The sequence below is a fragment of the Melopsittacus undulatus genome, chromosome 2, assembly GCF_012275295.1.
Source record: "Melopsittacus undulatus isolate bMelUnd1 chromosome 2, bMelUnd1.mat.Z, whole genome shotgun sequence".
Taxonomy (NCBI): Eukaryota; Metazoa; Chordata; class Aves; order Psittaciformes; family Psittaculidae; genus Melopsittacus; species Melopsittacus undulatus.
The window spans coordinates 12820184-12843848 of NC_047528.1; the positions used below are offsets into that span (position 1 = coordinate 12820184).

General features: G+C 37.7%; 1 protein-coding gene across 1 annotated transcript in view; it reads left to right on the top strand.

Annotated features, from left to right (window-relative positions):
* ARHGAP42 (Rho GTPase activating protein 42) overlaps positions 1-23665 on the top strand; it is a 154851-nt gene that overhangs the window by 87609 nt on the left and 43577 nt on the right. Inside the window, exons 5-6 of the mRNA XM_005149713.3 lie at positions 11992-12093; positions 16531-16641. Of these exons, the coding sequence (XP_005149770.1) occupies positions 11992-12093; positions 16531-16641 (213 nt within the window). The remainder of the gene's footprint in view (positions 1-11991; positions 12094-16530; positions 16642-23665) is intronic.

Below are 23665 nucleotides of genomic sequence, written 5' to 3' on the forward strand. Positions count from 1 at the left end.
CAATTTGGTAATCTCTATTAAAATTATTTTTAAAAATATAGAAAATATTTGTAGTGCTATGGTATGTGTAGCCACGGTTTCTTTTACACTACTGTGTGTGAAATATTTGGGAAGCTTCAAAAAGCTTTCTTCTGCAGAAAGCCAAATCCATTAAGCTGGGAGATATCTCTGGCTGAGTGTCTGGACCCAGAGGTTTTTTGAAGCAGCTAATCTACTTGGGGCAGCACTTGTCATTCTGCATATGCAGCAAAAATACTGTCTCATTGCAGTTTACTTCAGTAACTGATTCATTCAAGGCTGAGAAACTTCTGGAAGTTAGCAGAAAAAAAAACCCCATAAAACAGGAAGAGAAAATCCTAAAATCTTGTTTCATTTCTAGTGTATTCCTTAAAAATAAAAAAAAAAAAGAGCAAAAATTCAAATCTCATCACCAAAATATTGTGGACACAGTGTTTAAAAACTGTTGGTTCAGTCCATTAACTGTAGGTACTTGTGAGTAAACCACTTAATATTATGCAGAAAGTCTGTTTTAATAAATTCTGTTATATGCATTCTTTCTTTTTAAAAATTAGTATGACTAACTGGCTGGATGACTAAAAACAGTTCTGAAGCTGTATTTTTTTTTACACTTTAATGAAATTCGAATTTACATTCAGAAAAAAGCAGATATAAATTAGAGTAAGTAACTCAGTCCTCTTTACTAAATAGGAAATGTTAATTTACTATATTCTACCTTAACATGTAAGAATTAAACTTAGAATAAATGTGTTAATCGGTGGAATTGCTCAAGTAAATATCCAGGGTATTTTTGTTGGCAAAAAGAACCATTTATTTAAAAAATATCTATGTTTGGTAAAAAAAAAACCACAAAAAAACCCAACAAAAACAAAACAAAAAAAAACCCTCCAAAAGTTAGGCAGCAGATGTCAGCCCTTCTACTGGAAAACAATGAAACAACATAAAAATACAAGAAACCATGCCATATTTTCTAATTAGATTAAGGTGTTTTTCTTCCTATTTAGAATCAGTGTAGTGTGTATCACTGAAAGGTTGCATGCTGACCCCTCACTGCTCCTAGAAGCCTGCTAGACTCCTGAGCCATGATTAAAAGTATGGGCAAGGGCATTCACCTCCAGACTTTATTTCCAGGTCACAAGGGAGCTGAACTTCATATTGAGTGCTCCAAAGCATAAAGGATTTTGCAAATATACTTAAAATTTAAAAGGAAAAAACAATACAAAAAAACCCACACCAAAGCTAAAGGCTTTTCTCATTCTCAGTGGTCTGCTGTAGCTTAACCCATCTGTTATGTCCCTTCTAGCCTTGCTCTCAGCCACAGTTTGCAGAGGATTATGTTCCACACCAGAAAAACAGGTCTCAGCATTGTTGATGACACTTCAAGAATGTCAAAAAGGATTTAAGAGAGATATAGGAAGTGGCCAATCACCCATGGTACAGAGAAGGACTTGGAGGAAGCAGAAGGTTTAGTATTCCTCTCCCTGCAAAAGGTCTTGGTCTCCATTACAGTTAGTCAAAGGCACCTACCTCCCCCCTCCCTGTGCTCAAAATAAAACTCCACCCTGAATTTTGGCATATTTTACCAACCCTAATTCACCACGATTTCAGAAAGGCAGCTGCATTCTCTTACCCTACAGGGATTACTTCAGAGTTGTGCTAATGGGTGTTGCATAGTGCCACAGCTGTGCCAAACAAAGCTTAGCAGGCTTTTTAGATAGGTATAAATTAATTTGTTAATCTTACTCTATTATATGTTGGGGCTTTCTTCAGCAGTCTTGAGGAAAGTTATAATTTCTTTCTCCATTGCTTCTCTTACTTTTGTGGTGCGTTTAAGATAGCAGCATAAAAATACATCTGTTTGGTCATTAACTCGATCTTAAGTCTATGGGTCTTTACTCCACACATATGTTGGACTTTCATTTTCCTTTCTAGACAGAAAATCATTCAACTGGGACACTTGGTTATATCACCACAGGTTTCCCTTCATCCAGTATGTTCTATCTATGCAACAGGTTCTGCAGGGGCCTGAGAATATGCAGATTTTCACTTTCTCACTGTTGTAGCAGTTTTGCTTTTGACAAAGTAAAGAGGAAATAGTTCTATTCCAAAGTGTAGCTGGAAAGTGTCACTTCTGTACTGTAACAAAAGATGGGCAGCATTACTTGAAGGTTTAATACAGGAGCACCAAGAGCTCCATCTTTCTGCTAAGTTACTCAGCTTCATTATTTCAGGGTCTTTCAGTCTACAGTAGCCACCACAGAACAATATATTCCTGTGGAGCTTGCCAAGAAGGGATGGTCTCAGACAGTTGTCTGGATGAGGAGATCATCTCTCCCTAAGAAGTAAACTGAGAGGTCTGGTTGAGCTGAACTGCACCAGTGGGGAGGCATAACTCTTCACCCCTAAGTGACAGTTTGTGTTCCTTTATCGGTGTTGTAAGAGGGACTCTGAAAATAGATGCTTTCAAAACAAAACAATAACTTCTGACATTAAGCCCAGACTGTACACAGCAAAACTTCCAGTTGTGTGTATTAATCTAAAAGCTTTCTCATAATAAGGCTCAAGTTCTTCCTCAGCTGAGCGTTGTGGTCCTGTTGCGATGACGTGTGACGTGGCGTGGGCCCATGTGCTGTGTGGAATGCGCTGCTGGCATGCTGAAATCTGCAGTGTTGGCTGATTGGTTGGCATAGGCAGGAGAGAGATTCACAATGAGTGTTTTTAAAAAGAAATGATTACTTGAGAAAACAGATATTTTTATCTTCTGTTTTTAAAATAAAGCAGTGAGTATGTGACATTCTAGGCTATTCTGTTAGAATTGCTTTATTTGAATGACATTATGTTCTTTGCAGCTTTTTTGTACTTTCTTCAAGTGCAAGAAAGAAAGAATCAGAGAATCGTAGAGTGGTTTGGGTTGGAAGGGACTTTAAAGATCATCTAGATCCAAGAAGATAGTTGATAACTGTGCAGATGAAGTGGCCTCTTCATACCTATGGTACTTTCCTGTCATACTGAGACATTTCTGAAATACACTTTGTTTAGATCAGAGGGAATTAACATAGGAAAGGAGACATGGAGAGCCTGAAGCAGCAGTGTACCTCCGATGAGGAGGAAAGAAAGCCATTGCTGATGGGGGGAATGGGATGTCAGCAAGGCAACTGCTGGGGAAATGGGTGATGGCCACTTAAGGAGATAGACAAAGCGAAGAAGTGAGGGCAGGAAAGGGATAATGGTGGAGACCAAGGGAAGTTGCTGGCAAGCCTAATGTGTTTTTAAAAATTGGGTGTTCTTTTTGTAGTTGAGAAGTTCACTGCTCTGAATATTAGAATGAAAGCAAGCCTTGCTCTCAAGTGCAGAGATCATGCTACAAAGCTATTGTGCCTGTAGCATCCCTGAACTGTATCTTTAGCATTTCTGTGCACTTATGGTGCTCACTGTAGAGCCAAGTCGATCTTCTGTGTCCTTAGTATGAGAACTAGAGAATTAAGAAAAACAAACTATTTTCACTGCTGGTGCAGCACTGGATAACAGCTTTGTGTGACTACTGAACTTGAAAAGCAACTTCCATCTGTCTAAACATGGGTGAAGCTGAGAGATTTGTCCCTACTTTGTCCAGGAGCTGATGTGGAAGGTGAGGCAAAAACTGTAGCTGCCCATTCCCCATGAGCAGAACCAGGGCACTTCAGTATGACCCATTGTCAGTGTTGCTTTTCTTCTGTTAGCGCAGTCCATGTGTGGCACTGTGTGCCTCAAAGGGTCAGTTACATCCCACCAGACTTATGCAATGGTGTTATGTTTGTTTTCTCCTGTAAACCTTCTTTTCCTTCTGCTTGCCTCACTTTGTCATCTGAAATTAACTGTATTTGGTCCATATGGAAATGAAGCAGAAACAATAGAAAACATAGTTGTTGTTTGTTTGTTTGTTTGTTTTACCTTTCCTTAATGAGCTTTAGGTAGCTCTGGAACTAGATAATGAAGAAACCACAATACAGCTACTTTCTACTCATGTAGAGAAGGTCTCCTCTCCAGTCTCATTTTGAAAGCATTAATGCTAACAGGTTCCCATGAATAGTGGTGCCACCTCAGTGACTTCAGTATTTTGAATATTCTAGATCACAACATGTGTTGTTGCTGATTGACTTGTTTTGAAGAATAGTATGCTCCAAATCTGATTTGCCTTCTTTCCTTTTATCATGTAAGCAATGACTTAATCTTGGGTTGTGTCTTCTGTTTTCTTTTACTTTCTATTCAGCATGTATAGCTTTACCGATTTCTAACATACCTTTATTGCTTATTACATGAACAGTTTATTCCATTTGATTTTTGATGAAGTATGTAAGTTAATTCAAGCTTCTTTCTTAATTCCTAAAGGGGAAAGGTAGCATTAAATGATTTTAAAAAAGAAAGCCACAGCTTTTGTACAGGAGCAGACCTTCTTGCTGTTGATGTTTTAACTTAAGAAAACTGTCTTAAACCTGCTTCAGAGAAGAGTTTAAAAAGTCAGTTTCTGCCATTCTAGTGAGCTGCTTAAAATTGTTTAAGCAGTAACATGCTAAAGTCCTAAGATCTTACAGAAAAAAATCCCTTTATATTTAGTGAACATTAAAACTTGAAATAACTAGATTACGTGTGTAGACTTACAGGTCCTGCTGTTTGGGCAGGGATTTAACAGATTCCCAGACATCTAACAGCTACTCCTGGAATCTACAAATGCCAAATACACTCCAGACAACTCTACAGCTGAGTAGCAAGGAGTCTCATGTGTCCTGCTTTGCGACCTGCCAGTATTGGCAGATTTGAATGTCTTTTCACAGCAGTGCTGGGAACTTGTAAAACTTGTAATATTTTTCCATTTCAAGAGAGAAGTTTTGGAAAGAAACAGATGACATCCTACAAACACATTTGTTCATTTAATAGGAACGTCTTCATTTGAACAGGATTTTAGCTCTCATAGAAATTGTGAGGCTTTTTATTTATTATTTTTGTTTCAGTCTCTAATGGTAAGTACCTTTTGTCTGCTCACATCTGATGGAATTACATAGGGAAGCATTAGGAAATGGCTGTAGGTTTCTCCTCTTCCAGGAAACACACTTGAAAGTACCTGACATCTGTCAAGGCATTAAGGAGGGAAAAGGAAATTTTCTTCAGAAGTTTGTGAAATTGAAAGTAAATTATCTCTTGAATGTTTATTCAGTGTTTTAGATAGATGTGAATTCAGTCCTAAACTTGAATTAGTTTGGGGCTGTTTAAAGTATGTTTTAGTTTTATGCATATCTTACCTGGTTTTAATTGAGGTTACTTTTTAAACTGACATTCTTTAATGTCTACCTTCATAGTTTTAATGCTGCTAAACACTGTTATATTCCTGGTTTATTGTCTTGTTATACTTAATAGTTGCAGTATGTTCTTTTTATTATAATTATTTGTGTCTTACACCATACTCTTTTTCTGAATATTCATGGTTTGCATATGGTTGTTCTATTTTAGTAAAGATTTGATTTAAAGGTTTATAGTTGTTGAGACATTTAATTTTCTACATGATGTATTCAGCTTCAATTTGGAAATATTTTCACTAGCAGTTATGAGTAACATAAGTCATAATTTATGACTATATTATCCCTGTTTTATATTAAGTGGCAATCGTGTCATTATAAACTGCAAAATAACAAAATAACTTTGTTCCACTCCATGTTATTTGCTAGCAATACATAAAGGATACCCTGTAACTTCCTAGTTTTCTCATGGATTTAGAGAAACGTTATTGCCTCACAATACATTAAACTCTGATTGGGAGAAGGAGGGAAGGAGTTCTATATTCCCTTTTCACTTTTCCTTTTGGAAGAGCTCTTTTGACTTTATCTTGAACTATGAGCATTCACATAAATCAAGCTCTCTACCAAAAATAAATCCCCTCACCTCCAGACATCAATCAGAATGCAGTCTGTAGTCTCAAAAGTCTATAATAATTTCAATTTTATTAAAACAAAGCAAAAAATACCATTCTCCCAACACACCAACCAACTCCATGAGAATTCTAAGCAAAACCTCAGACAAAATAAAATGGAAGGTGAATTTATTTTCTTCTCCTCAGAAGAGATGTTGTGAGGCTCTGAGGTCTCAGGATTTCCAAGACTTAGTTTATTTTCTAGTCTACAGTTCTACTTTTCCTTGTCCTACTACTTGGTAAGAGATGGTCCCAAAATTCACAACTCAAAACAAAATTCCAGTAACTGTAGAAATGCATTTTGAGTTTTTGTTTGGAAGGTAATGGAAAAGGTGGCTTTGAAAAATAGATTTTAAGTCTAAAATTCCAAAAAGGGACCATCTCCAGTGTGTTGTTATATCAACATTTTTGCACTTGTTGTCAGAGAGAAAGAAAGGGGATGTGGGTTTATTGATCTCTGTGGAGTTCACTGTTGCCTTCAGTTTCTTCCACTGACAAATATGCCTAACTTCATGTATATTCAAGTCTTACTATTGCATTTTTGTGCCAGTTTCTACTGTTTCTGCATCTCAGCTTGAATTGGGGAGAAAAATATGTAGTCATTTTGGGTGGGGAAAAAAAGAATTACCACAGCTATGTTTCACAGTGTTCACTTGTTTCCTAATTAAGTAAGGGATTCTTGTTGAATTTTTTCTCCTTTTTTTTTTTGCAATGTTTTCTATTTTCATTTCATTTCTTGATCCTTTTCAGATCACCTCTTACAAAACATGCTTGCTTTATGGCTGCACAAGCATATTGTTATTGGAAATTAATCTGAACTAAATGCACAGGGGTTTTTGTTTAAAGGATTAGTGTGTTAAAGTTTACATCTGATTTCTGGGACAAAGAAAGAGTAAAATTAGCTTGTTTAGAGACAGATGGAAGATTGAGTTAAGATATGCTAACAGGTAAGTATGGTACCAAAAGTAATTGCAACTGAAAAAAAAAATTGAAAGAAACGAGAAAGATGGGAAATCCTCTTTATGAAAAGCAAAGAGGAATAATTTATATAATAATTGTGAAGATATGTATAACAATTTTGGCATAAAATACTGGACACAAAGTAGTGGCAAACTTAGATCATTAAAAAAAGAACTTTGATTTCTTGATGATGCCACTGGAAAATAGACGTCAGCTTCAAATATAATATCCCTTTTTGCTTTACATCTAAATACGCAGCTTGTGGTTAAAATATGTAGGAATCATGTCAGTGATTCATTGCATGCATGTGATTAGTTACAGCATGGAATCAAAATCTTTCTGAATAGGAAAAATGTCACCTGACCCGACTTGAGTCACCTTTTTAATAACTGATGTCTGATCTTTTCACAGCTATTGAAGTAAAGCAAGAGGGATGGGAGAAGATCAATTGAGTTAAACTTCTAACTGGCACACTTTAATTAGTGATATCCTCAGAAAGATACCACTTTCTGAAAAGATGATTTTCTCTTTTTGGAAATTTTCTGATCAGTTTTGAAATAAAACTATAGAGGAAAATTAAGCAGAGAGAACAAGCCTGGAATTAAGCCTGGATCTTGTGTTACATGACTTGATTCTGCCAACAGGGTACTGAAGTTAGTAGGACTCCATTACGTGTTAGAAGCCGAGCACTTGGTAAAGGGTCTTCCTAATGGGATTGTTAGAAATTTGAAGTGTTTAAAACTGTAAATATTTTTTTACTGATTTAAGGCTTACTGACCTGGCACACAAAGGAACAGTTAAACTATAGAGAGACATTTATAGTGCTTAGAGTCTGCAGAACTTGATCTATACAAAAGGTATTGATGTCTTATACATCAGTGTAAAATACATCAAGGATCAGTATTTTGTACATTTTTTTTCTATGTTTAGATGTTTTTATTGCACTCTCTTAATTATTTCATGTGTTTCTAGCTGGTATTTTGACAGAAATGACTGATAAGTTTCCAGGACAAAGAGAAAAGGATAAGGATTACTTGCAGGAAGGAAGGAAGGAAGCTGAAGGGTGAAGGGAAGAGGCATAGTGCACAGAGATCGGGAAGAACATCTTCCTAATGGCCATGTACCTTATGTTTTTGTGTTGTGGCTGGTGGTGGCTGTTCTGGTAACAGTACAGCATGAGCTTTGTTAGCCAGCCACATCTCTTTTTCTCCATGGGATTTGATCCAAGGTGGAATGAATCTAGAGGCAGAAGCAATCCTCTGTCTCCTATGCTGCAGGGAGATAGTTTTGCATGGAAACCTTTGTAAAGCTCTTGGCATGTGGGAAATTCACAGTCCTGTGGGCACAGACTGCTGGGACCATGATTCAGATGACTAGTTTGGGCAGCAGCTGTATATGAGAGAGTGTTTGAGTGCAGCTGAAGAAAAGGCTAAGGCTAGAATGAGGTAAGTCTGTGATTCCACTTAGGATGTGCCTGTATGCCTGTGAGTCACTGGCTGAGTGTGCAAGGTAAGAGTTATCTTGGCTTAAACCGAAGTGTTTCTTCTCTTCCAGAAAATGAATCATCTGCTTCTGAGTGTATCTTTATTTCTTATTTTTTATGAAGTAGCAGTTTTCAGAGGTTTCAGTACATTCAAATATGTGGGGTTTACTGGCATAGCAGAGAACTTTTCAAGTGAAGGGAGCTCATTCACCTGTTGGGGCCAGTATTTTTTAGCCTTTTCCCAGAATTACGCCTGAGTGATCAGGACAGTGCCAGAAACACTGTCCTGGCATTGCAGCTGTATTCCCAGAAGTGTCTCTGCATAGACAATAATGCAGTCAAAACTGGCAAGTAAACTTTATTTTCAGTCTGCTTTTTTCTTCTTACTTTGTCCACTTCTAGCTTTGAAGGGAGAAATTTTGTTGTGTTAAAGTCTGGAAAAGAGGATCTGCTGCCCCTGGAAACACTGCATCTGGGCCTGAAGTTGTCCTGGTATTGGGAAGCTCCAAATTGTTAGTTTTCTCTTTGACTTTACTGGTATAAAAACTGTAAAGACGGTGGTTGAGCGGATCTGTTACATCAGACAGATGCAGTCTGGGAGGAGGGTGGCAGTGCTGGCAGACCAAGAGAGCCTTCAAATTCTGTGTGTCATCATGGACAGTGCCATGAAGATAGTTATGAAGCATCACATGAGATACAAGATGACTTGCAACCACAATTAGTTTATTTGATTTTTTTTTCTTGCTCTTGGGGGAGTTGTATCTGTTCAGATAACATACTTTCTATGTTTTCCTTTATACCTATGAAGATAATAGGTAATGCGATACATAATTCATATGTTTTATTGTAGATGTTAGCACAAAATATAAACAGCTGGATTTTGTGCATTGGGAGCCACATTAGATGTATAAATGGATCCCTCTGGCATTGACATGCATTTGATGTGCTGTATCACAAAGAGGAGGTATTTCAGACAGACAAGTCCCATTTTCACACCTTTTCTCTGACTCTTACCAAACAGCTGAGACTTCAGACTCTTCAACTCTTGTTAATAAAGGTTATGTAAGTGAGCTCAGGTGGCTAACTAGACTTTGGATCATCCATCACCTGTATATCAGCTTGATTCTGAGACAAATAGTTCACAAGGCAAGAGGAATATCTACTGCTCATATCATAAATCTGTTAGGGAAGGAATTGGTGCTGACTGGGCTGGGTGATTCCCAGTGTGGCATAGATAATCCTGCACGAGTTTTGCCTGTGGCTTCACATCTCATTCCTTTGGTCCAGCCTCTGAGGAAGCAAAGGCCAGCATGTTGTCAAGCACAGATCTGTAGTGTGTTTCATCTGCACCCAGGCCTCACTGTCAAACTCTATGGCAAGTTACCTTCTGAAGAAGATGGTCTCATGGGCAGGGTATCTGCTACTGAACTCAAACAGCTTGTGACTAAAGGCTTCAATATTGTGATCAGGCAGAATCCTTTCCTAACTTTAAGTTACATGGACGCTGAAGGTGGGGAAGTAATTTTCTTTTCATTTTTCACTGCAGCAGCTGAATTTTTCTTGACATGGGGATTTCCTGAAGATGGCAGCTTTTTTGCCAGTGTCACTTGGATTTTAAAATAATCTAGTTATTTTTCTTTTTAGTTTAGCATCCTAACATCACTGTCTCAGAAGATAAGTTAGTATACACCTAACTACACCTTTTTATCTGCGGTGTGTGATCAACTGAACTGTATCTCTGTGTCTGACTGAAGGAGATGTTGAGATACTGAGGTTGTTCTTGCTTGATCATAACGAGCTGGCACTCGATTATCTCCCGGTAGACTTCGGGCTGTGGAACTGACCTATGATTTCAATCCCACAGAGTTTAATTTCTCAGCTGATCAGTCATTTGATGAGTCCTGCCTTCTCTCTCTTTCAAGAATGTGTTTGGGAAAGAGAAGATAATTCATATAGCTTATTTTTCCTTGCTAGGCAAAACACAAGCTTCTATTTTTTTTGTTTGTTTGTTTTGCCTTTTTTCTTCATATCTGCATAGCTGCAATTAAATATAGAAAGCATTGGGAATTTTTCTCTCGTTAATTAATTTTTGCTGGGCCAAGTGCTGTCCTTTCCTTATGATGTCTTCTGAAGATATTTCTATTTTGAGGTAATGAGAACATTAAATTGTGCATATTTTTCATACTAAATATGTTTGAACTTTTGCAGGATAGAAAGTATATGATGTGTTTTATAATCTAGTATGATTACCATTGTGAACTTTAGTTACTGGAGCTAATCGGTAAGTGGTTTGTTGTTGCAGCTGGTTGTTAGGTTTTCATTCGTGCCATGAAATTCTTCTTCAGGTTTCTTAATTCTCTGACTAACCTCACTTTCCCATGATATGGCAAAGAAAAACAGGGCGGTGCTACAATGCAGGCTAGCTATTTGCTTTTGTATATAACAATTTCTAGGGGGAAAGGGGTCAGGAAAAGAATCACTACAGTTCTGAAGATGACCTTATGTTACTGTGTTATGTCCAGGAGTTGGATTTTCCACTATTAATAGCTTTTGCACATGTTTAAGTAGGACTGGTTCATCTTGAGTTTTCTTTGTTTTCTCAAAATATTGAAGTTGTCAATTGTTGCAGAGAATCATTAGGACTTAACCTAAGATAGTAAAAGTCACTGGCAGAGAGGTGGTCTTAATTGGAGGGTATATAACTTTATAATTTAAAGTTCTATTTTTATCATTAATAATAATCTGATGGATATTTAATTTCTTTTCGTATTTTCTGAAATTTGGCACTTCTTGAAAAATGGAAAAGCTTTTGAGAAGGCTGCCTTTTTCTTAAATTTCAGGTTTAAATTGCAGAATAACAGATTGAAAAAAATTTGATGTATAAATTCTAAATTAGATAATGGAAAAGAAGGTGTTTCTTAATTTACTCGTAGCAGTAGCCTTGAATTATCATGCATTAAAGTAGTCTGATGGTAGATGTGTGAGCATTGTCTGACTATAATGGGAAAAACTTAAGAAGAGTGGGAAAGGAGTAAGTCAGGATAACTCTTTTAAATGAAACAAGCTTAAATATTCAGACACATAAAAACATTATTGGAAACAGATTTTTGGACAAATTTCCTTTTGCAACCATGTATGTGTTTTTCCATCATACTCATATTTTAAAGAGTGTGGGTGGAAAATAAGCATATTAGTCTTGAATGCAAAGGATAGGCCTACATCATCATCAGATTTGTTATGCTCATCTGCCTCTTCCACAATATTTTTCTTCATCAAAGACAGTGTGACAGGTAGGTACAGTTACAAAACATGGGGAAGATTATTTTGCATTAAATGTCTGCTTAGCAAGATACCACCTACGTAAAACCTCATGTGTATTTATTATGGGAAACTGCTTAATCTTGCATTTAATAATTGAGTCAGTCCTCCTAGTATCTTCAGACCTATTCCAGAATTAAACCCTAAAAGCACTGGAACCAACAAAAGTAGCTTTATAATTAGGCATAGTTTGGCATGTATTCTTTCTTTTAATTTAGGTTAGTTATGATATTTAGTCAAATATTTTATTTAGAAATGTTTTGTTTTTCAGGATGGGAAGAAGAAGTTTGACAAGGAAAGTGAGAAATATTATTCCATCCTAGAGAAGCACTTAAATTTATCAGCAAAGAAGAAAGAATCTCATTTGCAAGATGTAAGCACTAAACACACTCTTACCCAGTTTCACATTTGCATAGAGATCATGGTAGTAAACTGGTTCTCTTCAAGACTTGCTGTGTTTTTTTAATGTCAAATTGGGGTGGTTTGTTGTGGTCACACTTCTTGTGTATATAAATCCTTGAGTGGGATTAATATGACTTAGTAAGTCTTAAATATTTTAAGAGGGCAATGTTCTACGTGTCTAACTTTGTATTTCAAGTACAGCTAATGTTTATTGGTCACAAAACCAGAATTACATCACTACAATAAAAATGTGACTTTTATAAATTACATCACTACAATAAAATTGTGACTTTTATAAGGTATATGCAGAATATTTGAAAGTCAGTTTCATTTTGCTGTTTATTACATGATGAAATGCTTTTGTTTCATATAGATTTTAATCTCGGAGACTAATCTGAGATAACCTTAATGATGCTTTTTTCCTCTTTTTCACCTTATTCTGAGACTGCAGCATCATGCCCTGAAATGGTGTCCACATCAGCTTTTTAAAGTCTGTATGGCTAATACTTTTCTGTTAAAAAAACAAACAGTGAAGACTTGTAGTTTAACAGGAGGATTCCAGGGCTTTTCAGTATGCTGGTAGAAATAATTATGATTTGCATTTGAGGCAAGTTACAGTAAAACCAGCAATTTTATATCAATGGCACTTTGGGATTTGTGCCAAAAGTAGTTAAAATTATTTAATGAGACTATTCTTATCACAGTGTCTCTAAAATCATGGGGATTAGTTTGCAGATTGAGTTCAGTTTTCACAGAAGATGTAACCATCACTCAGTCACAAATTGTAGGATATCTTTTCATGTTTACCAATAATACTATAATTCCAATTAAATGAGGCTTAGCTATTAAAAATTTGCAATAATGTTTATAATCCTGAGTTGTCTTTATAGTAATTACTCTAGATAAGACATTAGTTATGTAGAATTGCTTAATTGTTCCACTTGCATGTCAGAGTTTTATATGTACAACTTTTACTTTTTCTGAATACCTTGTATGTTGTTGAGAAGCAGTTCTGTTAAGAGTCAGCACCAGCTGCGAGGGGTGGGGGGTAGGAAATCTTATCAAAGCATGGAAAAGTGAACTTAAGCATCAGTTAATGCTAGAATAGAAATAAAATAAATAAAATATTTTACTCCGGAGACATGAGGTTAATTGCAGCCTAAAAACAGCAACTGAAGTGAAAAGTAACAACTGGGAATCCAATAAACTGTGGTAGAATAACAATGGATTTGGCTCCAGTTTATAAACTAATGGAAAACCAGAATAAATTTTTCCACTGTGTCCTTAAGTGACGTCTCTGGATTTAAAAATGTTGTAACTGAGGCCGAGGTTTTTTGCCTTTCTGGATGCCCTGCTTATAAAGCACTAAGGGCGTAACTTGTCATTTCCGTCTTCCATGGTTTTGTGCAGCTGTAGGTGTGCTGACTCTGATATGGGCGCACCATAAGTAGAACGTACAATAGCAAATCAGTACCAAAAATGTTACTTGAGTATCTTTTGGCCTGTGTCTGTACCAGAAATAAAAGGAAAGCCAAGAACCAGTTTGTGCCTGAAATCCAAGTGATTGCTGTTAACTCATGTCTAGAGTGATTCCAGTGAGCCCCATTTTATAGCCTGTGTGGCCAGGACAGAGTTCACTGGCGCAGTCCACATCAGAGCCAGGGCAATACCGAAGAGCCACAGGGTGCTGGTGGCTGGGGCTGCAAGGCTCAGTGCAAGTGAAGGGAAGTCCTCACCTCAAGGCAACCTCATGCATTTAGTGAGATGGGACACCTTTTATTGACTGCTGCTATCACACTGAAAAATACTTCTTTTTTTTAAGCCACTGTTCCTTTGAATGTTGAGGTTTCTTGGTACCTCATCTCATTATGTGAGTTAAAGAGCACTGGGATGAGTTCTTGTACCCTTTTGGGCTATTTTACATGTCTCACTTGAGTACAATTGAGAGCACCTTAATTAGGCATCTAAAGTTTGATGGTCTGAACATATTCTGTAGAGAGTTGTTTGCATATATTCATCTAATTTGTGTGTGTTGGATATTTATGAGCCTGCAAGACTGCTTGTGCAGTTTATACAGAGAACTAGACTTTTTCTCCTATAGCATCAAAAAGAAACTTCATTATACTGTCTTTTTAATGTCTACAGAATTCCACAGTGGAGCAGAAAATGATCAGAATTGGGTGATATGTAAAAGCTCATAATCTCCTGATTTTATTTCTCTGAAATCTGTTCCAGAACCAGGCATAAATATAGAGCAAAGGCTTATGTGAAGTTCCATATACATTTTAGTCATATCCTATATTACTCACCTTACTCACCTTAACTAGATATCATACAAAATTAAAGCTGTCAAATCAGTTTGTTTTTTTGCATGCACCTTGAAGTCATAGAAAAATGTGAAAATCCTTCCAGCTTTTGAAACTTTAAAATAGTTTTCAAAATATTCAAATCTGAAACCTCAGAGTTCACACAAATTCTTAAGTTTCTACAAAAGTATTTTGGAAATGGTGATTTAGTCCCTGTACACTAGTAATGATTATGGCCTTAATGTAAAACCCATCCATATTTCAGATGACACTTGGTTGTCATAAGTATCATTACAACTGCAATCTGCTTAAATACTGTTCGGAATAGGGATGGATTTTATTAAGGGTTTACTTTTTCTGAGTCAGCCTGAAAGACCTCATTTCTACAACTAGATTCTATTATTTGCTTTACAATTATATGTGAGAGCTGAGGTCTGTCTCAAGTGCTTATTGACAGCACTTGCGTGAGTGAAAGCTTTCTGGCTCATATCCCAGAGTGGTGGCACTTGATCCTATTCAGCTATGTACCACTGTGTTTGATACATTTTTTGTGAAATAAGGTTATTAAGAGAGTATCAAAGAAAACAGTAGCCAAATGCACCATATGAATGGCACATGGCAGAGTTAATTCTGCAGTAAAGCACTGGATTATTGTTATTGTGAGTGCCTGATTTTTCCTTCATACTATTAGTATGTGGACTTCATTTCCTGATAAGGTTTTTGTAAGCATGGGAAGGAAATGCTAGTACTGCATCATTTGAAGCATATCATTGAGGCCCATGCTTTGAAGCAGTGTTGGAGCACTGTGCTGGGGAAGTGAATCAATGTTGTTAAAGAGTCTGTGCAGTCAAATCATGGTAGTAGCATGTTGTTGACTAAAGAAGCAGTGTTAATTATATATGGTGCTATTGCAGGCCAAGTCCTGCCTGAAGGGAAACACTGACTTTTTTGCATTTGTATTGTTAAAAGTATGAAAACACTGGTCTGTTTGCTGGTTTAGTGTTTGCTGTCAAGGGAAGACAATATCTACCTTTTCCAGTTTTCACTTATTTGGGTTTTTTTTAGTGCCAGAGTTGAACTAGAGAATATACAGAAATATTCTGCTATATTTTAAGGGGCAGATGTCAAAACTGTCTGAACTGATGTTACTCATGTTGTTGATACTTGATAGAATTTCTTTCTGACCTAAGACCAAAACTTAACTAATGCAGCCCAAAAGAGATTTGTTTGAGAAAATGATTTGTTATGAAGAAAGATGAATTAAAATTAAATCTGCATCTCTTCTTTAAGCATTATCCACATACTGCACTACTTGTGTGTTAGGTTCCTCTCCTATGGCTTGTTTAAATTGAGGATAAAAGCCTGTTACTCTTTATCAGTTGATAAGAGTTAATTCTTTAGCTATCTAGGCAGAAGACACTGTTTTGTTACTGGATATTCGTGTTGGTTGCTATTAGTCAGGCACTTCCGACAAGTATTGCTTTGTGGTTCTGGCATTTGAAAATTAAAACATGAAAAATAATTGATTTATGAGGTTATGGACTTAAATATGTTTATATTCCAAGAGCATGAGACTCATATTGTGAAACAATAAGTTTCAAGATGTCATTCTTAAAGACAGTCTATTTAAGAAAGAAAATATCTTCTGGGGAAGTATTTGAAGCTTAGAAATAGATATAATTTTAGTGCATGTGATATTCAAACTTTTCAATCAAAATAATTATCTATTTGTCCATCCTTAATTCCTATCCTCTCTTCTGTTTCTTTCTCTAAGCTTGCCATATACCAGAGAGAGATTTCCTGCTGCTCCCTTTCTATGTTTCCCCCTAGGGTATCCTAAAAAGTAGAATATTAAAGTGCAAAAATGAAGAGGAAGCCAAAAAGGAGTGAGGAAAAGGCATGAGACTAAAATGCATGATGCTGGTTTCTTAAACTTATGTTTAGCTATTTTAAGTAGGTATTCTAATTTTCAGGAAGAAAACGGAACCCCATGAAACTTGTAAAGTAATCTTATGGAAGATCTTCTTGTTAATGACAAAATCTGTTTTTAATGCAGTCATGAGAGTAAATGAATGTTGCCTATATTTCATTTTGTCTTCTAGGCAGATACTCAGATTGACAGAGAACATCAAAACTTTTATGAAGCATCATTAGAATATGTTTTTAAAATTCAAGAAGTACAAGAAAAAAAGAAATTTGAATTTGTAGAACCTGTAAGTTTTATGATTTATTTTCTTTAGAATGTATGCATTTAAAGCTGAAAATTGAATTTAAAATATCTGGGTTGCTCCCTTTTTAACTTGTGATTGCAGATTGTTTGTATATAGAGAGACATAAAGATTTTGGCTTGTATATAGACAGACATTAAGATCTTGGCTTGGGCACTTTCCATGTTTATTAAAGGATTATGTAAGAGCATCCTATCTACTGTCAAGTGAAATGTCTAACCAGTTGGAGTGTGCATAACATTTTAACGAAACAACATGTAATGTTCTGTCTGTGCAACATAATGGATGCTTCCTAATACCTTGGCTTCATGGCTAAAATTCTGAGCTAGCTGTTGGATTTAAATATTCCATGTAGACAGTGTACATATATATTTTTCTGAGTTACACATGAAATAAAGTAAAATATTTTTTCTGTAGGATAGGTAAGTATAGATTTTGTTGGTGGATTCATTGGTCTTTAGTTTACTTTGCACATGTACTAAAGCATACATTAACATGCATAAAAGAGTTCTGTTTCAAAGTCCGTATTTACATCTGGGATTTTCTCCTGGACTGGGTTTCCACACCCCCCACGCCATAGGCTATCTTCTGAGTCAGTCATTACCAAAAGCTGCTTCAGTATGATGTGCTAGCATATTTCTGTGACATAGTTATAGAATCACAGAATCATAGAAAAGTCAGTGTTGGAAAGGACCTTAAGATCGTGTAGTTCCAACCCCCCTGCCATGGGCAGGGGTACCTCACACTAAACCATGTCACCTAAGGCTCTGTTCAGCCTGACCTTGAGCACCAGCAGGTATAGAGCATTCACAACCTCCCTGGACAACCCATTCCAGTGCCTCACCACCTTTACAGTAAAGAACTTCCTTATATACAATCTAAACTTCCCCAGTTTAAGTTTTAACCCTTTACCGCTTGTCCTGTCACTCTACAGTCCCTAATGAATAGTCCCTCCCCAGCATCCCTATAGGCCCCCTTCAGATACTGTAAGGCTGCTGTGAGGTCTCCCCGCAGCCTTCTCTTCTCCAGGCTGAACAGCCCCAACTTTCTCAGCCTCTCTTCATATGGGAGATGCTCCAGTCCCCTGATCATCCTCAGAGCCCTCCTCTGGACTTGTTCCAACAGTTCCATGTCCTTTTTATGTTGAGGACACCAGAACTGCACACAATACTCCAGGCGAGGTCTCACAAGAGCAGAGTAGAGGGGCAGGATCACCTCCTTCAACCTGCTGGTCACGCTCCTTTTGATGTAGCCCAGGATACAGTTGGCTTTCTGGCTGCGAGCACACACTGCAGCTCATGTTCATTTTCTCATCAACCAACACCTCCAAGTCTTTCTCTGCACAGCTGCTCTGAAACTCTAGAATAGTTGTAGTATTACTACTGTTCATGTCATACAGGACTAGATTGCCAGTTGTCCTGTTTAGTTAGTACCTGTCACCCTTGACAGAGTACTTCCAATGTCATTTGCCCCTTCCTTTTAAGCATATCAAGCATAGCAGAGCATCAGTTGTGGAATAGGAACATGGCAAGTGTAACTTTTTCTCTCCCTCCACACCATCTCACCATCTTCCAGCTTCCTTGTAACTAGCTGAAGCAGTACTCTTGACTGTGAAACAGGTGGAATTACATCTCTAACACCCGGTGTCACCCAGAAGAACATCTCAGATGTCTCCTGTCCATGAGATGAAAATGTGTTGTATAGCGAGTGTTTGACATTGATGCAAACCAATGAACCTGGATTCAGGAAGCAGTACTTACAGAAATCCTATCATTATGTCATACAGCTGCCAAATCTTAAGAGAGTAAAACTTTGCTTAGATTTCTAAATAAGAACATTTTTCTACCTGTCACAGTTTAATCCAGAGTGTGTCTCTCTGTCTACTTCTGTGAAACTGTCACTTCCTGGAAAATCTAGCAGTTCTGACCTAGCTCTGACCCTGGTACAGGAGATTTTATGCTCCTTTAAAGTAATAGAAACTTTCTAAATTTAGAAGACTTTATACATAGGGAAATATTACTGTTCAATTCCATATAGTTAAAATAGAGCATCTTTCATTCTATGTGCTGCGCAGATGGGAAAAATAGATTTGATTTTATATATATTATCTGGACACACTGAGCTTTATCGTTTTGACCAGGAGCTATCCCCACGTGGTCGACCATCACAGCAGCAGCTATGAATTACTAAAATGAAAGAGCGATTTATCAATCCACCAGTGCTGATACTGGGCAAGCAAGCAGGGGAGGTTACTGGTAGACTCAGTCTTGTGGGCCTGGGTGTTCTTGTCACCAGGTGTACACATCCAGTGCATAAAATTTACTTTTGAGTGGATCAGTTGGCATCCTGTGTCAGATCAATGGGCATTTAGTCCAGTATGCTGTTTGCTACACACAGGTCGTTCCATGGTGTTCCAGAGGAAGGTACGGGTACTCTGGTGGCTTGGTAATGACAGCCCTTGTAGACATCGTCTTCTGGCTCCAGATGGGATTTTTTTAATAAACAGTCTGAATATAAATGGAGCTTAAATTATAACATCAGCTATAAAATTTTGAACCTTCAAAATTCTTAATTTTTTTTGTGCCTAGTCTGTTGCATACAATGTGCTAGAATAAAAGCATAAAGCAAAGTATGCAAGTAGATTATGATACACATCAGCAATACCATGAGAGCAAAGGAAAGAAATATGTTGGAAGTATGAGCATGTGCTCCTAGATGCAAGTAGATAAGGACAAAGCCTAACACTTTAGAATCACAAATCAAAAGAATTGCTACATTATTAATTTTTCTTTGTGTGCTCTGCAAATGCTCAGATGCTAGAAGATGCCTGGTGCTCTGTCTATAAACACATTTCTCCTCAGGAGCTCTGCTGCTTGTGGGGCATTCTATATGTGTGCTGCTTATGTCTCCAATATATCAGGTCAATGCTATGTCTCCATATAACTGTTTGACATATTGCTAGTAGACTCTTTGAAGGAGAGTTTAACTAAATAAAAGAAAGGCTATTAATGAAGTAAAGGGGAAGTTTGTGATGCCCGTGTGGAAGAAGGATAAGTTCATGACATGGGAATAGAACTTGAAAAACAAATTATCTGCTAGAGCTCCTTCCGACATCTCTCAGTTTGTCTATGCCAAAGGGTAAGAATGGTCTGGGAACCAGAGTGGGAGAAGTAGCCTAGCAAAAATTGACAGGTGGGTTGCACCTAGGACAGTAGGACAATAAAAACTGCTAACAGTGGAGTATGTTTCTTCCTGGGGGAGAGCAGGGAGAGATTTTAAGGTACACAATGCTAGTGATTCATACTCTGAATAGAGAATTACAATATTTGGAGTAGACTTTTGTAGCTGCTCCTCAGGCCGTGGATTTTTCTGCTGTTCTTTGTATCTTGTTTGAAGGAGTCACTGATTTGTACTAGAGTAACTGACAGTTTCATATTTGTGATCTTCCTAGATCCTGAGTTTAACCAAGAGAAAACACCAAGACATAAAACTTTTCATACAGATCATTAGTTGAAACTCTTTCTCAAAGACAAAATAGTGTTAACATCTACAGCAAGTTAAACAGCAAAGCATAGTAAGTGACAGTAATCTCTCACCTTGTCTTTGTCCTTGTGGGCCCAGAGAAGCTCATCTAAACCAACACCACTTTATGAGGATGTTGTGCTTGTTAAGAGAAATGCAAATGCCTTCCTGGAGTTCCACTTTGTCCCTCAGCAATGCCAGGTCTTCCTTGGCCTGTAGAAATCAGGGCCCAGAGTTCCTAAGCAGGGAACTCTCTGAAATGTGAGGGGTGGCCCATTAAACATCACAGAAGACCAGAAGTGCTTGTTTAAAATGAAAGAAAAACAAACACAAAACCACAAACCCTGGTGTAATCACATGCAGGTCAATGACACTTTACTGTAGACGTTAAAGTCAATTTCTTCTCCTTGGGCTTTCTACATTATTAACTACGATCACTTTAATCTGATGAATAAATGCTATCTACTTACAAAAAAGTGAAACCAGGGAGATAGGGACTTCTGGCTGATGTGCTGCAGGCCAAAGGTCAAATTCCTCCCCCATCCGAAACCTAACTACAGTCTTCTTCCTGTGAGAATGAAATGACCAGGCAGTCTTGAGGTCACCAGCTCTACATCAAAATAAATAAAGTCTCAAGAAGTAGTTGGATTTTGTTTCAGGTTCCATGTTGAAATCCTTGTGGTGCTGGGGTACTGAATAGCATTGTATTATGGAGTTCAGAACTCACTCTTTCTTGATGTGGCTGAGTAGATACTCAGAATGAGGTAACTGTAAGGCACTTGTTGAAATTAAAAAGTGTTGGTATGAACACATTGGGCATTGTATGTGATGTGTGGTGGAACAAATCACCTCTTTACATGTGAAGACTACTGCGAAATACATTCTTGAAAAACTTTTTGAAAGAAAAATATGGCTGTTACTCTTTATTATTTAATATTAACCTCCTTAAAATTATGAGCCTGCCTTTAGCAGTAGTACCATTTCTAACACCAGCAACAAGAAAACCCCAATGTGAGCATAAGCCTAGGGCAAAAGTCTTTGGCTTTTAGATCTCTTCTGTGCAATGCTATGGTTATACGTGCCCTGATGGAAGTGGTTATAAAGATGCCTTAACAGCACAGGCCCATTGGGTGCAGGGCATTTTCTGATCCCTGTTACTTCCATCACTAGTGACATGTCCATAGAAGCAAATACCATCCTCAGTGTCTGTTTCAACACAGAACTTGGGTAAGCTGGTTTAGGACTTGCATAAAGTGCATTTTTACATTTCCTTTATTCCTCATTTTCAAAGTGCTCAGAGAGTATTTGACCAGGAGAACCTGGGGGCCAGATCCTCTGCAATGCACAACTGCCAGAATACATAAGAAGTACTTTAACCAAGATGCATTCAGATTTTTCTCAGGGTTTTTTTTTTTTGCTGCTTTTTTTTTTTTGCTTTGTGATAAATTCAGCTTTGCTGCCATCTTGTGTTAAATATTTTCTTTTTGGTATTTTTCTATACTCTGTAAAATCATTTTGTGTGGTAGAAAACATTTTTCTTCAAATATTGAAGCTGAAATTTAAACAGTTTATAGTACATTCTCCTGAAATGACCTTTAAACTGGTCTTTAATTCAGGCATAAGCTGACATACTGTCTCCCACTAATTCTTTGATTGTAATTTTGGTGTGCTCTAACATTCTGGTCTGGTGCAGTTTCACTGAACACTAATTACTGCTCCATTGCTTCTGTAGCTGAAAGGGTTTAGCAGCAGGCCTCTGCTTACAAGTAAAAGTTAAACCATGTCCCTTTGGCTGAATCAAGTCAGAATGATCACAGGAGTAGTTAAGCTGGTGTATCTTAAGGAGCTGTAGTTGAGAACATTAATGAGTAAATGAATCTAGACTGAGCACAGGCTTTGCACAGCTGGAGCCAGAGCTTTAGTTATTATTTATTTACTTATTTTATACTTTATTAATGAAAAAGGAAGATAGTTTTCTTTCTTATATGTAATTGTTTCTAGAAATACATTATAAACCTTAAAATTATAGAACTCTTTCTATCAGTTTATGTAATTGGAGCTCTTTAAGATAAATTGTTGTATTTGAACCCTCCTCAGAACCAATTGAATAACCAGTAAGAGACTTTCAAGCCTAGGTCCTTAGCTGAGATAGTGATTTCAGGTGGACAGATGATCAGGTAAAGCTGAGACTTTCCACAGTCTGTGAGCCCTTCATTTGACCATGTTGTGGTCATGTTTGTTTGGTGTGGGATGTGGTTCAGGAATTCACACCCACTGTAGAGGCCCCATAAAAGATAGCTGTTATACCCAAGGATCTTCTCCATTCTTCAGGTTTCATGACCAAATTACTGGGTAGCCATGGACTTTAATCATTTCTGCCCAAGGCCAGATTGTCTGATCATGCAATGCCAGTAAAAAACCAAGGGCCAAGTCCTTATACCAGCCATGCCTTCATGCTTCTATTTCTGCCAGCACTGCTGGTCTATTAACTTTGAACTGCTTCAGCTTACTAATGCGGTAGAACAGCAGGCTTTCTGAAGCAGAGATGGTCGCTGAAGGGCTCAGTGCCAGAGCTGGCACAGGCTGCCCAAGGAGGTTGTGGAGTCTCCCTCTCTGGAGACATTCAGGACACACCTGGACGTGTTCCTGCGTAACCCCTCTAGGTGGCCCTGCTTGGGTGGACTAGGTGATCTCCAGAACTCCCTTCCAACCCAAACCATTCTGTGACTCTGTGGTGTGCAAAGATGTGTGACAAAGCTGAATGGGGAATGAGAGGAGGGGCAGGAAGGAGAAAGCAAGACGTAGGTCAGTTTGCAGCAAGTCATAGAATCATAGAATAGTTAGAGTTGGAAAGAACCTAAAGATCATCTAGTTCCAACCCCCCCTGCCATGGGCAGGGACACCTCACACTAAACCATGTCACCCAAGGCTTCATCCAACCTGGCCTTGAACGCTGCCAGGGATGGAGCATTCACAGCTTCCTTGGGCAGCCCATTCCAGTGCCTCACCACCCTAACAGTGAAGAAGTTCTTCCTTATATCCAATCTAAACTTCCCCTGTTTAAGTTTGAATCCATTACCCCTTGTCCTATCATTACAGTCCCTAGTGAAAAATCCCTGCCCAGCATCCTTGCAGGCCCCCTTCAGATACTGGAAGGCTGCTATGAGGTCTCCACATAGCCTTTTCTTCTCCAGGCTGAACAGCACCGAGTCATCATGTTAGCTTGTCTGCCCATAGTGCTGCATCTTTGATCTCTCCTCTGCCAAGCTGTGGAAGTTTGCTCTTTGAAAGGTGTGGAATGCCTTCTGATGCCAAATGGATGGGATTCTAAAATTGCAAAGCATTAATTTAGCTATTCGCCTGAAAATAGATATGTTACCTTAGCACAATAGTGAGCAATAGGGAAGGGGGAGGCAGAACAATTTAAATACATTTCCTCAAGTAGGGCTGACTGTAAATTTAAAGAAAATATAAACACAGTAAAAGC